Source organism: Marmota marmota, unplaced genomic scaffold (assembly GCF_001458135.2).
Source record: "Marmota marmota marmota unplaced genomic scaffold, marMar, whole genome shotgun sequence".
NCBI classification, from domain to species: domain Eukaryota; kingdom Metazoa; phylum Chordata; class Mammalia; order Rodentia; family Sciuridae; genus Marmota; species Marmota marmota.
In genome coordinates, this window is record NW_026000057.1 from 32,139,632 (window position 1) to 32,158,387 (window position 18,756).

At 33.3% G+C, this 18,756-nt stretch overlaps 1 protein-coding gene across 2 annotated transcripts in view; it reads left to right on the forward strand.

Annotated features, from left to right (window-relative positions):
- Positions 1 to 18,756, forward strand: part of Bank1 (B cell scaffold protein with ankyrin repeats 1) — a 293,502-nt gene that overhangs the window by 113,284 nt on the left and 161,462 nt on the right. For both annotated transcript variants that reach the window (XM_048813664.1, XM_048813663.1), the window contains exon 6: positions 1,452 to 1,557. In XM_048813664.1, the coding sequence (XP_048669621.1) occupies positions 1,452 to 1,557 (106 nt within the window). The remainder of the gene's footprint in view (positions 1 to 1,451; positions 1,558 to 18,756) is intronic.

Genomic DNA, 18,756 nt, shown 5'->3' on the forward strand with positions numbered 1-18,756 from the left:
GAAATGATTGAGGTATTCTGCAGTTGTTGGACAAGTGGTCAATGTATGTTAATTAGATGCTGATTGGTTAGATCATTAGGTGTGTATTGGAGATTTTTCATGTTCTTGATAATTTTCTGTCTAATTTATCAGTCATTGAAAGAGGAGTATTCAAGTTTCCAGCTTGTCATTTTAAATTTGACTGTTTCTCTTCTCGGTCCTTTCAATTTGTCTGCACATAATTCGTAGTTTTGTTCTTTGCCACCTACTTGTATTACGTTTTTCTAGATGGATTGAATGTCTTATTATTGTATTATGTCCCTTTCTGTCTCCTATAAATTTCTTTGCTCTGATATCTACTTTACTTCACGTTAAAACAGCCACTTTTGCTTTCCTTTGTAATACTTGCACAATATATATTTTTGGAAATCTTTTTATTTTCAACATTTTTGCCTTGCTAATGTAAAGTGAGTTTCTTAAAAAAAATAATATATTTAGGTCATGGTTTTTAATCTACTCTATCACTCTGGGTTTTTTCTTCATCTATGCAGACCATTTACATTTAATGTAAAAATGATATATTAGAGTTTTAGTTACTATTTTGTTTATTTTATTTTTCCCTCTGTATTAATGTCTCCGTTTTCTTTCCTTCTTGTATGCTACTTAAACTTAAAAAAAATACCTACTCCATTTTAATTCATCACTGGTTCTTTTGGTACATCTTTTTTAGTAGTTGCTATCAGTATTATATAGCATAATTTACCATAGACTCCTGGTATCCTCATTTTAGCCCTTTTGGTGAAGTATAGAAATGTTAGCTTTCTGTTTTTCAACTACCTTTATCCACTTCTTCATTTATAATACATGCACATGAGATATTTCACATTCATTTGTGATACAACCCAATTTTAAAAGAATGCTGGTCTTCGTAACAGGTTATTTCATTGATAGCATAACACCCGAATACTGCATAACTTCTACCAAATAGGTAGTTACTCATGGCAAGCAAGAAGTCAGAGATGAATGTTGTAACTTACCTAGACACAGAAATAATATACTCTAGTAAGACCATCCCATGTCTGATCCTTAAGTTTAATAAGACTCATCATTTTACTATTTAATGAAAAATATATTTTATCAGAATTTATTATTGGAAAAATTTCAGTGCTATTGTTGACCTGTTGTAATGCTGTTTCAAAATTCGTATCTAAATATAGTGTCTTATCCAAAAGCAAACACTTTTATTTCCTATATCAGCTTTTCTATCACATTAAGAATTGCTTTTTAGGCAAGCCATGTTTCACATTATTTTTTAATCAGTTTTCAAGTTATCACTGTTACTAAATTACTGTAATATATTACTGTTATCACTACTCACTATTTATGCTAGCTAATAAATTTTAACTATATTGTGCTGAGATTCTGTGTATATAATTCAACTAATGAAAAATTTCTTTTTCATTTGAAAACAGAATGACATCGAAGAGCTTGATGGCATTCTTACATCCATATTCAAACATGAGATATCATATTATGAATTCTGGTCTCTTCAAAATGAAACTTGCCCTCAAAAAGAATGTGAGTATTTTCCAAATGCATCAATTATTCATTCATTATATTATATACTACTTGTTCATGATTGTAAAAAATGTTATACATACATAATATAGCTAGTTGATTAAATGATTAAATTTTAGACAACTCAATGCCTAGTGAAAGGCTATAAAGTGAAAACTTCTGAAGGCCCATTTTTAAAATCACAGGCCCTAAAATTATGTATAAATTTTGAAATGAGCAATCCTACTTCCTGATTTTTATTAAAGAACTGTTAGAAAAAATATATTTATGATGGGTAATATTCATTATGTCATTGTTTGTAATTACCCCCAAATGTAAATAGTTTTCTCATCCAAAGATAGGTGATTACATAAATTTGATATCATTAATGCAACCATCAGAAATTAATTCTTTTTTTTTTTTTGGTACTGGGGATTTAACTCAGGTGCACTCAACCACGGAGCCATATCCCCAGCCCTATCTTGTATTTTATTAGAGTCAGGGTCTCACTAAGTTGCTAATCACCTCACCATTCCTGAGGCTGGCTTTGAATTCGCCATCCTCCTGTCTCAGCCTCCCAAACCACTGGGATTACAGGTGTGCACTGCCACACCTGGCACAGAAATTAATTTTTTATCAATTTATTTGCTGGCTGAAGTTATATTTTCATATATACTTAACTGAATAAAAGTAGGCCATGTAGCCGTAGAGTGTGATCTTTGCTTAAAAATCTATATACTTAGCATATATGTTTATATATTTAAATTGATTATCTGAACAGACATGCAACTATTGTTCACAGTAGTTATGCTTAGGTTAAGCCATTTTAGGGATTTCAGATGCATATATTTTTCTTTTTACTGAACCTGTATTTTCTACAATGACTATGCATTATTTGTATGATGTCAAAATATAAAAATATCAAGAAAGTATATATATAGGAACTACTCATGAAAAATCATATTTCCAAATGTTATCATGAGCTTATAGTATACTTTAGAACATTTTGTTCTTTCATAGCTTGTTGAAATACTATTTATAATTCATTTATAAGGGCAGCATGTGTGAAACACTAAGATGTAATAGTAAATAAGACAGGCTTGGAACTAAAGAATGTGAGAAGTCTAGGGTTGGCGTGTTAAGGACTAATAAGCAGGATTTTCTTCTGTAGGGTTTCTGTGCTATTTTAAGTGGTTTTATCATCAGCCTGATAGGGCAGCAGTAAGAAAATAGGCACAGCTGATTATGACTCCCTAAATGTGTGAGGTGAATAATGATGAGGGTCCACTGTGGGGAAAAGTTAATGATGGGCTACTTTCAAATAAGTAATCTTGTAAGATTGATGAAGATTTATTTTTGTTTACCATATACATTTAAACAATATGTAATTCACTTAAAGTATTAGATTAGGATAGAAAAGGAACATGGCATAATTCCTCATTTAAAATCCTTATAATTTAGTTGGGGGAGAGATACTATATGTGTATTAATAGAAACAAGCAATGTGATAAATTTTGTGGAAGTGATTATAATGACAATAGAATTTTAAAGTAGAGATGCATTGTTTCTTGGACATGCTTCAGAAAAGACAGTGATATTTTGCCTAAGTCTTAAATGATGGAAAGAGTCCCAATGAGAAAGGAAAAAGGAAAAGGAAATTCTAGGCAGCGGGAAGGGATTGTGTCATCCCACCCACTCCCCTCCTCTTTCTCTTCCTCTTTCCCTTCTCTCTCTCTCTCTCTCTCTCTCTCTCTCTCTCTCTCTCCTTTCTCTTTCTCTCTCTTTTTCTCTCTCCTGGTCATGAGGTTAATAGGATTTCCCCCACATGCACTCCTACCATAATGTACTGTCTCAACACAGATCCAAACCAATGGAGTCAACCAAACATGGACTGACTTGTCCAAACGATGATACAAAATAAATCTTCCAATATGCACACATATACATATACATATATAATGCATTAATATAAAAATATATATTTATGAATTTTATAAATTTATATATATATATATTAAGGATTCTAGGTTGGTTAAATCAGAGACCCTGAAAAGGTGGATCTCATAGAGTAGGGCTGGAGAACATTTAAAGCATCTGCCTTTCTAACAAGTTCCCAGGTGAAGTGTTCCCTCCTGATTCTCAGACCTCTCATTGAATATCTAGAGTTTAGATCAGTGTTTATTAAACTTAACTGCAGAGCTTTTGAAAGACCCCACCCTAAGCCATTTCCTGTACTAATTAATAAGATCTGGGGGTAGGTAACAGGTTGTACTTTTGAAAGTTTCTCAGGTGATTCCAATGAACAGTCAAGTTTACCAGACTCAAACTTCATAGATATATTACAGACCAGAAAAATAATTCATCCTCATATTGATTTTTGAGCCAGAAACAATATTAATGTGTCTTTTCAAAAGTTAGAACATTGGTAGCCAAGGAGAGTTCTGAACCATTAATAGAACTGAATGATAATTCTGTATTTGGCAAAAAATTTTATAAAACACAATCACATTTTTAAACAATGAAAAGTTCAATGTAATAATTCATCCAGAAACCTGATTGCTTTGTATTGTTCTATTGCCGATGCTATTAAACCTGTAATAGAACCACACAATGATCATAACATTAGGCTATAATTTTGATTGAGGTAAAATAACACAATCTACATAATAAAAGTATGTAAGATAGGTATGATTATAACTCTGTTCATGTTTTGCTTACCCCCTTAACCCTGTGTTCTTGAATCAGTGTCAACTTCAGAATATCTGATCTTTAGGACCTTGTACCTATGTCTCATAATGTTCAAGTTGAATCACAGATAAGGATTGAGATATTTTTATACATAAAATAATTGTGAGAATTTGGGTAAATGCTAAATCATTGGAATCCACTGGATATATTCAGAGAAGTAAGTTCAGCAAATAATGTATCAGGTATAGCCCCGGGTATCTGCTCAGTGGCAGGGCTTGAGTTATTTGGTGAAATATTTATTTATTAAATATTCACCATTTATTTATCTATATTTTAGCTAAAATAAATTGGAGGCTGGGATATTGTGAGGGAACTTTAGCCATAAGGAATCAATGAAGTATAGCTTGACTATGTTGCCTTCTCTAAGGATGAGCAATGGATTACCTACAGATCTATCGATGGTTCTTTGAAAGTATGAAGCTAAGAGCTTTATCAATCAAAAATGTTTATCTTCTTATTGCCCCATCCTCTCTTCTTTTCAAAGTTCTTTTTAAATATTCTGGATTTAGTCCCTTGTTACTCCATTTATAAGTAAAATATTTCCCATGACATTGTGTCTTAGTCATTTTTACTCTTTTCTAGATAGCAAACATCGCCATTTGACATGTGTTTTCCTGTCTTACTAGAGTAAGGTAAACCTGGGGATAGGAAAAGATGAAATATTTAAGTAATAAAAATGTGTTTTAATGTTCTCTTACTTGGTGATGTTTTATTAATGATTTAAAAATAATATTTTCCATTGACAGGAATTTTCTGTAGGAAAAAAGTTCTCTAGGCATAGAGTAATATAAGGTTTCTAAGTAAGTTTGGTATATTAATGTAACCCAGGACTTTTGAGCACAAGAGTCACAAAGAATTTATGAACAACTTTCTGATTTACGAATCTTTGGGGATTGTGAAATCAATAAAGGGGATTATGTAGGCCTTTTTGGTCACTGATATATATGATATTAGAATAGAAAATATCAGAGTGTATCACTTAAAATAAGAGGACCATTTTAAGTAATTTCTATTTTAGTTGTAGGTTTTAATGTTAGCACACATGGTCTGAACCACCATCAACAAGTTAGAATGCCTTTGACTTGATATGAGACAGAACAGAATACTCAGCCAACACAATTGCTTTAGCCCCTCTGTAGCTCCTCCTATTCTGTTTCAAACCTTCTGCAGGGTCTCATAAATCTTGGTACAACAGATCCATTAATTTTCTTCATTTCTCTTAGAAGCCTTTCCAAAGCCTGGGTAATGCAGAGAATCTCCCACCGTAGACAGGAGAAAATATATAGTTTAGCTTATTTTTAATATATATTTTTAATATTTGTAATATATATTTTTAAGAATGTTTCTGGTTTAATTACCATATATGGCAGTTAATTTAGGAAAAGGGAAAGTAAATTATTTTGCCCAGATTAACTATCTTCCCCCAGAAAGCAGAACTGGCCAATTTAAACCCATGCCAATTTCTAAAACATCATGTCAAAGCACATATTCATTTACAAAGATTAGTAATATTTTAGTCTGAAAGAAGATAGCATATGATCAACAGTGACATCTGAAACAATTAACTCAGGATGTTATTTACTAGTTAATAAAAATGTATAGCTATAACTGGTATTCAATAAATGCTTAGTGGTTACTGTGGTGATACAATTTGTCTTGGATTTAAAACACCTTTGGGTTCACATTTGCTTAGTGGAGGAGACTAAGATGTTTATTGGGTTGTCTTTTTAACATTATCAAATAATTTAAAAGTGCTAAAAATAAAGAGAATAAATTTTAAAATACCCTATACCTAACATTTATATTTGTTGAGTCTTAACATTTTACTATATTTGCTTGGGACCTTTCTTTTAAGAAATATTACCTGAACACAGTGGCACACACTTGTAATCCCAGCAAGTCAGGAGGCTGAGGCAGGAGGATTGCAAGTTCCAAGCTAGTCTCAGCAATTTAGCAAGACCCTCAGAGACCGAGTGAAACCCTGTCTCAAAATAAAAAGAAATGGGAATGTATCTTAGTGGTAAAGCACCCCTGGGTTTAATCCCCAGTAACAAAAAGAAAAAAAAAAAGGAAGAAAATATTACAAATTTAGCTGAATTTCTGTCTCTGTGTTTTCACTTACGTGAAAAGTAACTGTTACTCTAATTACATTTATTAATGATGATTTTTTCTCACAGTTCTCCATCCTTTTACCATATATGATGTTCCTACAATTAATATATAACATCACATAATTTGTAAATCTTATGAAAATGGTATAACTTTTCCTTAATTTATTTTTGCCAGTATTTTGATATTCGCACATGTAGATCTATTTATGTGTATATACTCTATAGCATTATATTGTTTAATTACACCACATTGTTTCTGTTCTACTAATAGGTATTAACATTGTTTCTAAACTTTTATCATTGCAATTAATGCTATAATAATATATATTACTGCATATGAATTCTTATGCATATGCATAATAATTTCTAAAGCAATGCAATTACCTTCAAAACTTGTTAGATTTATTCTTATTTATTGTATGGTTTTATTAATATCAAAAAATCTTATTTAAAAATCATATTTTAAAGTTATTTGTAGGCTGGGGATATGATTCAGAGGTGGAGCACTCGCCTCACATATGTGAGGCACTGGGTTTCCATCCTTAGCACCACGTAAATGTAAAATAAAGATATTGCTTTCACCTATAGCTAAAAAAAAGAAATATTAAAAATAAATAAATAAATAAAGTTATTTGTGGTTTCTGTCTTCCCTGATTCCTATCAGGGGGACCCAAGTATCTTATATCACAGTTTTATACACATAAATTTTAACAAATGAGGAATAAACTAATCTTATTCCTGAATAAGTAGGAAAAATGGGATCAGAAAAGAAAGAATCAGCATTAAGAAAATTTTTTTGTCAAGATGAGTATTGCAAAGCATGAAGTTGTATGAACATTTATAGTTTGCACTTTTTATTACCTGAAGGAAAAAAATCAGAAGTCATGAAGAAATCAACATAAAAAGAAAAATACAGGCAAGATCATTTCTTATTCCAGCCTTAGAAGTAAAAGGAGGAAGGAGAAAAGATGATTATATAAACTCACTTCAAATTAGAAACAAACACATTACTGTGAAGTAAATATACTAAATTAGGGACAAATTTACACATAACGCAGCATCCAAACTTGTAGCGATTGAATAAATTGGAGATTTGGCATGTAAATTGACTGTAAAATTATAGATTTTTTTCCACTTCATTTTTTGTTAACACAACCCACAAGAACAGAATTTTCACATCTCTTACCAATGATAATTTTAGCATATTCTCAAGGTAATTTCATGAACTGGTGGTTCAATTTGGATCAAATAATAAAATAAAACAGCCCCTCTGAATCTTTCAAAGTGGTTTTTCACTTGAGTAATGAGAAAGATTTCTTCAGAATTACACGACTGTTGTTTAGTTTTACAATGGTTCTTCAAAGACCCTATTTCTCCATATATGAAGGAACAGCTATTTACCAATCATCAGTCCTTCGCCTTTTAACAACATTTGTAATTCCCTGATTGAGCCCATGTCCGTTGCCATCCCAGCATGCATTCTGTAATAAGCGAGGGCTTTGTAATTATAGATGAGCCTGCAAAAATAACATAACATTTTCTTCCAGTTAAGAGAACCTTGATCTAAAATAAGATTCTATTAAGCAATCTTATTCATTCATTTATATAACAAGGACAAAGTAATTGCAAAGCACTCTTCTAGGTGCTCCAGAGACAGGTGGCTGATACAGAAAAATCTGTCTTCATGGAGCTTTTGTTCCAGTGAAGGTAACAGAGTTAACTATCCAGCAGCAACCAAGTAAGCAATGTTATTGCAAATACTTATATGAATTATGAAAACTATAAAACTAAGAATTGATAGTTGGCAGGTGATGAGAGGTCATGCAAGGATTTTAAATGTGACTCATTATCTATTTTATACTTTAAAAATATTACTCTTGCTGTTCTGTGCAGAATAGATTACATGAGTGTAAAAATGGAAGCAGGGACATTGGATAGGAGGCCAGGCTATAGTGTCAGGGAGTGTTAGTGGCTATCACCTGGGTGATAGCAGAGGAGGTGATACAACTTGGGCATGTGAATTTCCCTTCCCTGTCATATTTTAAAAACATCTTCTCCATAGAAACAAGGGCAAAAACTATAATAGAAGTAAAAATTGCATGCGAAATTTATATTACCTTTTTTTTTTAGTGAAATACACAATGTTACATGCCTAATACATTTGATAGTCCCCTGTAGGTATTTGAAAGTAAAGGTGGTGGCAGGACTTCCTGATTGCTGGTAAAGTAATCTATCTGGCATAAGTAACTGAAGAAATGTAGCTAAAAATAAACAAATAAACGTCAACGCTGTTGACCAAAATGTAGGTTCCAAGGCAAGAGCAGTTTTATCAGTGTAATGACATAGTTTTGAGAATGTGATATAAAATTCTAGTTTGCACTTGCAAATTTGAAGGTAGTGTTAAACATGAGTCAAAAGCCCAGGAAGGAGGTTGGAAGTGATATTCAGAACCATGGCCTGGATAAGATCCTTCTGTTGAGTGCATCACAGGAAGTGTCTAGGTCCTGGACACTGCAATATTTAGAGATCTGGAAGAGAAGTTTCTATAAAAGATACTGAGAGGGAACAGCTGCTGAAATAGGAAAAAGGTGTTTCAAAGCCAAGTAAAGATAACTTTTCTAAGAGAAGGAAATCATCTATCATGTCACACCATACTCAGGAGAGTAGGAGTGGGAAAAGGTCACAAAATAACTTGTGACTTACAGAGCCATTCAAATGTCAAAAGTGTGCCCCCTTGAATCCAGTTACCCTCAATTTTTACACCAAGAATATCATGTAGCTCTTTTGGTTTCTCCTGAAACTTGTTTTCAATACATACAGAAAATAGAGAAAGATGAAATAATTATAGTTTTGATTAACTATACCCCCAACAAAACCTATAAAAATCTCATAATATCTAGAAATAGATGGGCATGCAGACTGATTCAGACAATGCAAGATGTTAATACAAGACAAAAGCCCTATCCAGAGAAAAACAGAAGAGGACTATATAAAGTTTCGATTAAATGACCTTGCTTTCATTGTCTAATGTAGTGAACTTTAATTTCATTTGTCAAGTAACCTTCTATTATTTTAATTTTTTCTGAATTTGGAATATAAGCTATCAGATAAAGAAAACTGCTTTGAAATACATAGATATTAGGAAATGTCTGATGTAAAGCTTATAGAACACATTATAAACAGGCTTATGTCAACAACAAGGGATAGGAGAGTAGATGAGAATCCAAAGTGGATGGAACAGCTGGGTCAATAGGTACATAATAAAGAATTAGCAAGACTCGAAAACTGAAGCAGTTGGCCATATTGTCTGTAGCTACTTTCATACTATTACTCTTACTGAGAGTCAGTTTCTGACTTCTTGGAGGCCAGAAAGGTATGCAGGAACAGGGAGAGCTCAATCATACATAAATTTTTTTACAGAAATGAAAATATGAGAAATGAGCATGACCTTTACCTGTATCTGATTGACTAGAAACATCTGTCTAAAAATTTGTGAGGATTTTATTCTTGTGCCCATCCCAAATTGACTATATTCATTGTTTCCATTATCTAGAAAATCCAAATAAAAGTTCTGTAAAAATTCAATGTGTGGCCAGGCCGGGTGGTACATCTCTGTGCATCTCAGTCCCAGAGACTCTGGAGGCTGAGGCAGGATGATTGCAAGTTTGAAGCCAGCTTCAGCAACTTAGGTAGGACCTAAGTAACTTAGCAAGACCCTGCCTCAAAATAAAAAATAAAAAATTTAAAAAGAGCTAGGGATGTGGCTGTGTTTAAGCACCCCTGGGTTCAATCCCCTGTATCCTCCCCAACAAGAAAAAGAATGTCATGTGTGACATTTGAACTATTGTTTCTAACAATATTGTATTTATTAAAGTTGCTCTAAGATTGTATATTTTCCAAGAAACAAACTAACATAAATATTATTTAGCATGCCATTTTTACTTCTGTTAGAGTCTTTTCCATCAATTACATTGAGAACATATGTTGAAACATGTAAACCATTGCAAAAAGGAAAAATAAATTTTAAAAAAGCAAAGAAAAAAACCACTGGGTTCGATCCCCAGCACCACAAAAAATTAATAAATGAACAAAATTTTAAAAATATGTAAACCATGATGAATAAAATAAATTCTTACAGAAGTTATGCATAGAAAAAGTTTACCCTTGACATGCCATTTATACTTTGCAGATTTATATTACTCCTTATGATGTTAAACTCAATTTTCTTGGCTATTCACTCTTGTCTAATTATGAGAACTAAGCCTTATTTTTCTTATATTTATTATTGTGATACTCAAACCTTAATAGGCATCAGGGTCATTTGGAGGGTTTATTTAAAACTCATATTGTTGGGCCCCATCTGAAGATTGCAAATACAGTAGGTCTGAGGGGGCATAAAAATATACATTACTCACAAACTCTTAGATGATGTTGATTCTATTGGTCTGTGAATCACCAAGTAAACACAACAGTATAGGTGGCATCATTGTTATGTCCATAAGTAAAATTGCCATAAGTAATATTAAAGTTGAAATAGCAGAATTTATTTTATTCCATGACTCTCTATCCTGGATCAAAATCATGAATGCAGAATAAAGTAGTTTTAGATTGACTGTTTATCTTTAAAAAAAATATTTATTTTGTGTACCATTATTTTAAGAAAATAACTGCATGAATTGTTACAAAAAGTTTAATGTGCTTTGCTCCTTCATAGGTACTCTTTTAGATACTGAGAGAAGGTGGAGGAATGTATGATCTATAAATTATAGTCCCAGAGGACACACAGGCCAAGGAAAGAGAAAAAAAAATCACAAAACTAAATGCTAAATGCAATTGATATAATGGTGCTATGTTAATAGTAGCTAACACTTGAATTTACTTATTCTGTGTTAAATACAAGCTGAAGCACTTCTCAGTTAAAACTCGTCTAGTTCCTTACAACAATCCTGAGGTCAGTACCGTTTTCGTTTGGGAAGTTGCATGCCTTACCCAGCGGGTAAGTGATATTCAGGAAGACTAGCTCCAGTGATCACACTGTGGCCACTGAGCCACTGTGGCCCTATGCAATCCAGGAGGTGGCTCCAGGGCATCCTGGGAGCACAGGGGTTGGGGGCAATCAGAGGGAGACATGGAGAAAATGATCTGAAATTTAGAAGAAAAGTTACAACAAGTCTTTCTCTTAATCATATGAAATACTATTTTAATGAATAATTTATGAAGGTAAGTTTTAAATAACTTCAAATATTCTTTTTATTATTTTCTGTAATCCTAGAAAAATAGGGATTTTTATTTCATAATGCATGATTGCCTTCACATCATTAATTTCATCTTTATGGGCAAATACTGCCCTTTAGGAAGAAGGCCTATTTGGTTCCCAGGTTTATTCCCAGTGTCTCGAAGTTTCTAGTACTTGATTCATATTTACTACTTTATTAATGGCAACCAAGTTGACCACAAACTAAATGAAAACCCAGGTCTTTTATAGGTATAGACAGAAATAGTTCTTTGTTGGAATAAGGCAGCTATTTTGATTGTTGTAATTTTATATTTCATTTTCTTTTCTTCCCCTTATCCATGGCATCTGCCATTAGCAGAATGAGAAATTGGCATGTGTGCCTTCTGAATATGCTGCACTGAACTGTCTGTGCTCAAGTAACCAAGGCACATATGTTCTTCCTCCCTGAGCCAACACAGAAATTATAGGTTTTTCAGGGTCAACAGTAATAACCCTTTATAATTACATCATAAGGGTTAGGAAAAGAAATATAAATACTATTAGTAATTGTTAATAGGAAATAGGCTCTCTAACATCCATTCATTTTAATAAGGAAAATGCATGCACAGGTTAGCTTTAATTAGTCATACACAAGCAAGCACACACAATGTAAATAGGCTTTTTTATTAATGTCTTACATAAGTTAGTACTCAAGGAACTTCCTCTTACTTTTGCAGTTGTTGTACAATAATGACCCTTAAACCTGAATGTCTATCCTTTGAAAGTCCCGACAAGCTCAGAAACTTCTCTCTTCAACCTTATTACTAATCCATCTCCCTAACACCTCACTTCACTGCTGAAAGGATTTATTTACTCTCTGGATTCTGCCATTACCCTATGCTTACGAATCATCTTCAGGTTTAAAGACTCATACAGCATTATTCTAAGAAGGAAAGGAACACAAAGTTGTAGAACTTCTTTTTATAACTTGTTCCTATATGGTTTGTCAAGGCCACTGCAGTCATTTTCCTCACTGTCATGGTCAGGATTCTACAGAGAAACAGAACCAGTAGAATGTGCACACATAGATATATAGACTGATAAATATTACATAGAATAAATCTCTATAAAATATATAGGGTATGTATATACATATTTGAAATATATATTATATATTCATATATATTATGTATTCATATATAATATATATTTAAGATAGAAATACATAAAATATATGTATGTTTACTAGATATTAATAAATAAATATACCTATGAGAGAAATATTGGCAATTGTGAAGTCTGCTAGACAGGCTAGCACTTGGGTGTTTCCCAAATCATTGTAATATTCCTTGTTCATTTTGTTCCTATATTATATAGGATAGTGCTCCCCAAAGACATCTAAAGTTCTACCAAGTCCCTTTATTGATCTGAGGACTGCCCAGATTTTCCTCCTAGAGATTTTCATTTTTATTATTAAAATTACTTAATATGTTTAAAAAAATAAATCAGGCACTCCAGAAAACAGGAAGTTCTAAAAGAAAAGCTGAGTACTTCTCACTAATGAAATTAAGTGTCCTTGCCTATAAGGTTGATTTAGTACATGGTAGCACACATTCATTGGACTTTCACGTGAGAGCCATGTAAATGACAATGAGTGGCTCTGCCCCTGTGGGGCATGGCCCATGGTAGTGTGGCACCATCTGATCCAAACCCAGCCCATATGGTTTTGCACACTTTGTTCCCTGTTTTCCAGGCACTTTCTAAGCTTTTGATTCCTTTGCTCTCAGGAGACAGTAGAGACAAAGTTGAAATTTTCAAAAGGACATTTTTTTAATGAACACAGAAGAAAAGAATATAAGATATTTATAAATAAAGTTTGTAAAATTCCAGAGGCTTGGGAAGCTGAGGCAGGAGGATCATGAGTTTAAAGCCAGCCTCAGCAATTTAGCAAGGTCCTAAGCAACTCAGTGAGACCCTGTCTCTAATTAAAATATAAAAATGGCTAGGGATGTGGCTCAGAGATTAAGTACCTCTGATTTCAATGCCGAAAGAAAGAAAGAGACAGAGAGAGACAGAGAGAGAGTAAGAGTTCAATGCCTGCTGAAAGAAAGAAAGAAAGAGTTTAAAGGTACAAACAGGGGAACTGGTTAAATAGGAAGCAGTCCAACACTTATTGTCTCACCACTCTCTGGATTTGATAGTGAAGAGTAGCTAATACACACATATATTCAAAGGCTCTGAGATTTAATTTTAGTTGATCCACATTCCAAGAACTGCTAATAAGAACTTTACATGCCCCTTTGTTTCCTAGAATTCCTTCCAGACAAGGACTCTGAGTTGCCAGGCATTCGCTGTGGCCTCTTGCCCTGCTGCAAGCTTGTTCTGCACATTGCCTGACTTCCCTTTGGCCATTCCTGGTGGACAGCCCTAGATACGAGGGCTCTTGGTCTGGGGATATAGCTCAGTGGCAGAGCACTTGCCTAGTGTACCTGAGGCCCTGGGTTTGATCCCTAGGTCCACAAAAATACAAAAAGAAAATGGTAAAGCTTTTCACACTGTGTTCCCAGAGACTCCCCTTCTGGGATCAGAGCGCTTCCTACCAGCCCTCCAGTGCATGTTCTGCTCTTATACTCACTCCTTCCAGCACTGGCTGCCTAAAATTCCTACCTCTATTTATTAGCTATCACATTTTTCCCCTTTCCCTTTCTTCTCCTCTTTGTCCTTCCTTTTTCTCCTCCTCCTGTTATGACTGCCACTAATTTTAGGATGAATTCCAACCACTGGAGTGTTCAATGAGCAATAAGCCTCTTCTGGATTTGAATTCACATGCTCCATTCAGCTCTGGCTCTTTGTATGAACTTACCATTAAGGTGCTTGCGTGCCACAATATCAGTCTTTCAGAACTCTGTTTTTACCCTTTTACAAAACTTTCAAATCTTAAACATACTGCTACAACAAAATACAGGATTTTTGCCTGAATTAAAAAGATACACACAGTCCCTTAAGAAAGTTAAACTGAGAACAAAAGAATAAGGATTTGCCTTCATCTGAGACCTTTTCCTGTTGTTTAACAGGTGAAAGAAGCAAAAGTGTCAAGGCTCTATGACTGTTCTTTCTACTTGCAGTAAGTTGGAGAAATGGGTTCTAACTATGTATAGTTTAGATTTTAATTGAGTACACCCTGATCACAGAGCATCCAGGGAGAAGTTCATGGAAATCATGAACTTGAGTGCTCACAGCTTCTTCTTCTAGACCTGTACCCTTTCTGGTCCCACTCTAAGGAGCTGTAGCTGCTCTCAGAGCCTCCTTGGCTGCATGTAGCTGCAATTGATCAAGAAAGAACCTTAAGTATTGATGTTGGGGGTTACAAATAAATTTTAATGAGTAAATGAATTTTCAAAAACAGAATCTTCAAATAATGTGCAGGAACAGAACAAGTAAGTAATGGAAGAATACACTGGAACTGGGTTAATATCTAATTGAATAGATAATATTACCCTCAAGTCATGGTTGAGAAAATTGAGGCACAGGAAGTCCAAGTAGCTTATTCAAATTACACCATTAGTAAATGCTACAGTTGAGATTTAATACAATCTGATTTTAAAGCCAGAATGTTTAAGCACCACACTATTGCCTTTCATAAGAAATAATTACTGTTCTAGAATTTTAGGATTTAAAGTAATAAGAGGTGTTCTTTGAGTTTGTTTATTAAGAAGCTATTAGTATAATTATGTATTTAATAATGTAACGAATATAATGCAGAATATATATTTTACTTTCTCAACTAAAAAAGTTGAAAGAAAGAATATCTTGTAGAATGTTCTTGAATAAGACAGAGACAAGGGCATATAACTTAACTCTTCTCTTAAACATTTAAAAGAATATTCTAGTAACAAGACTTCAACTGTAAAAAATTAATTAGGTAATTAGAAAATTAAGATGAGTAGTAAAGCATATATGTTCTTGTGCACTTTTACTCCACAGTTTATATAATATAAGGGAGAACAAAACTGCAACCCAGGGTTTTTATGGACCGTTACTTCCCTTGTGCATTTTGATTATATTACCAAGGTTTGGGGAATATAATGACCTTGGGTGTTTATTTTTGTTGCTTGAAGTTCCAAATAGTATTGTATGTCTTTAGTGTTTTGACTGAATGAGAAGAGTGACACCTCACATGTTGCATATTGGTCTTTCTGTCACAGAGCAAAACAGTCATAAACCCAGCCATGCTTTTCTGTTATGAATCCATAGAAATACTAACATCTTATCATATCTCAAAATCACACTGTGAAAGGAATGAAAATCATTACCTTTGTTCAACCTTTGCATATGCTGACCCTACTCCTTTAATTGGTTTTTGAATAACACCCAGGGAAACTTCCCTTGGAGAGTCTGTTAGCATAAAACATCTGTGATGTGGCATGTAGCGCAGAAGAACACCAGAAGTCCTACAATTCTGACTCCAATCCTCTTCTTTTGTAAGTGAAGAAACTGAGGGACAAGAAGATGAAGGAACTTTCTTTGGGACCAGACTTAGTTCCTAAGCTGGGATTAAAATTCAGATGTCCTGATTTTCAGTCTCTTTATTTTATACTTCATGGTTTTGTCCAAAGTGACCACCTGATCATCCTACTCTGAGTGCATAAATATTTAACATGCCAGATAGTAATTTGTTAGAAGAAACGGATTTTGCAGTCATGAACTTTCAGCTCTCATATTCATCTTACTATTAACTTTTTATTTCTTGTATTCTAAACTTGCATATATTCCCATTTTATCACTCTATTGCAATACTTGAATTTTTTGAAAGCTTTGGTTTGGCTACTTTATTTAGTTTTTGACCATATTTTTAAGGGATTATTACCCTGAATGATTTAAAGACAGCTATCCAACAAGAAGTATATGAATGAATTTCTTTACTATCTGCCAGCTCCTCTATTTATTATTTTGAGTGATAAAATCAAACTTTCCTTGATAAATTCCCCATAGACATTTTATTCTGTTTTTCTAAAATTACCATTTGACAAATATTGGCTAAAAAACATAAAATAAAATTTTATTTTGTCCAAAAAAATAAAAAGCAAATTTGCCACACCTTAGTATGAATTATGGTTTTCCTGTTTATACCTTGATCATAAAAACAAATGCAATCTTTAAATTTTTAGTAAAACACAGATATACATTTAACGATATGAAAAGTCCCATGAAATATACATTGAATATTAGTTATATTCTAAAAGATTCTTGTATCTTTTAAAGAAGTATATTGTTTTAATCTAACAAGTTAGATTATAAACTGTACAGAGTTTAAGAAAATAAGGAAATAGTATATGAGCTAAGACCACTAGGCCTTCTATTCCTGATTAGGATGTACAACATCACAAGTGACTATTTTTCCTACTATAACAGGAACACATAAGATGATCTTCAAAATTACAGTTTCTTTTTTTAATCCAAGAGAAATTTGGTGACAAAAGAAGCATGAATAAACTAATTCCAGGAAGTGACAAGGCCCACACAAAACTAAAAAAAAAAAAAAAAATTCCTGAGTGCTTTCATCCCTGATGGAACAAGACAAAGAAAACACACTACAGATAAGAAGCAAAGAGAAATCAGCTCAACATTTGATCAGCTTTTAACATATACATTTAGACTATGTGTGATGAACAAAAATCCCAAAGAGCCCCAGCTACAGAGCAGGACTGAACTACTTAACAGGTCTCTTATTTAATCCCTTATTTAGAATGTTGTGAGTGAAAAGTCATTAACTCAATGGCTGGAGGTAAATCAGGAAAGTTTGAGAGAGATCCTTAAACACTGGCTTTCCTGAAGGCCAGCCAATGGCTGCTGAAGAGTAGGAGTGGGACAGCATTACTAACAATTCTCCCCAAAGCTTTCATGTTATGGAAAGCCCAACAGCTGGGTTCTAAGCACAGAGAGGAATGAAAGCTGCAAGAAATACCTTTGCGCTATTGGAATGTGAGGAGTCTGCCGTAGTTCAGTGTATCGCAGACACCCTGCAGAACCTGAGAGATACTTTGAGGGGAATGAATTTAAAGACAGATCCAAAGAAAATCTGGCAGCTAGAATGTAAAGCAATACAGATTTTACCAGGAATCAGATCCCAATCTGTACTGAGTAGGAAGTATGATCCTGTCCTCAAAATATCTGAAGTCAATGGTCAAGTGAATCTAAGTCAAGTCACAAAAGAGAGCAAAAAAGTAAAGTCACAAAAGCTCAGCTATAGATTAACTTGACTGAATAAATGGTGTGCCTTTTTGTGAGGATAAATGTTATTTTAATCCTTTAACACAAAGCAAAACATATGATAAGAAATTACAAGATACACGAAGAAGGAAAAAAAGATTTACAGTCAAGAAAAGAAATAGTCAATAGAAGCAGAATCAGAAATGCTCCCTCTGGATGTTGAAATCATCAGATGAGAATGTTAAAAAAACTATGATGAATATTCTGTACAATCTGTTGCAAAAGTTAAGCAACCAGTGTGAAAAGAATAATTTCATCAGTGAAATTAAAATTATAATAAGAAATATTAGAAATTGCAGTATCAAAAAATTAAATTAGATGGGCTTAATAACAGAAATAACAGAAGACTAAGGTAATTAGTGAATTTGAAGAGAAGTAAAAAAAAATTGAACTGAAAAAGGAAAAATACTCTGAATCTAAAGTCATATGATAGACTAAGCTTAACTTGTCTTTATATTAATTGAGCTCAACTCTGATTCAAGCTATATATGATAATATTAAATTTATCTAGAATATATGTAACTGAATTTCCTGACTAAGGTGAGCAAGAAGTAAAAAGAAATATTTGAGGAAATAGTGGCTGAAAATTATTCAAAATTAATGAAGGGTATCAACTCACAGATTTAATAAGCCTTGCAAACCCCAAGTAGAGTAAATACAAAAATTTACACCTAGCCATGCCAAAATCAAAGACAAAAAAGGAAATTACAGAAGTATCTAGGGATAGTAACTTGAGTGGGTGTTGGAGAAAACACATTCCATGCAGGACAGCAATCATAAAAATGACACTTCTCACTAGAAATAGGCCACAAGACAATAGAACACAAGAGCATGTACTGTATAATCCTATCTACATGAAACTCAAGACAAAATAAA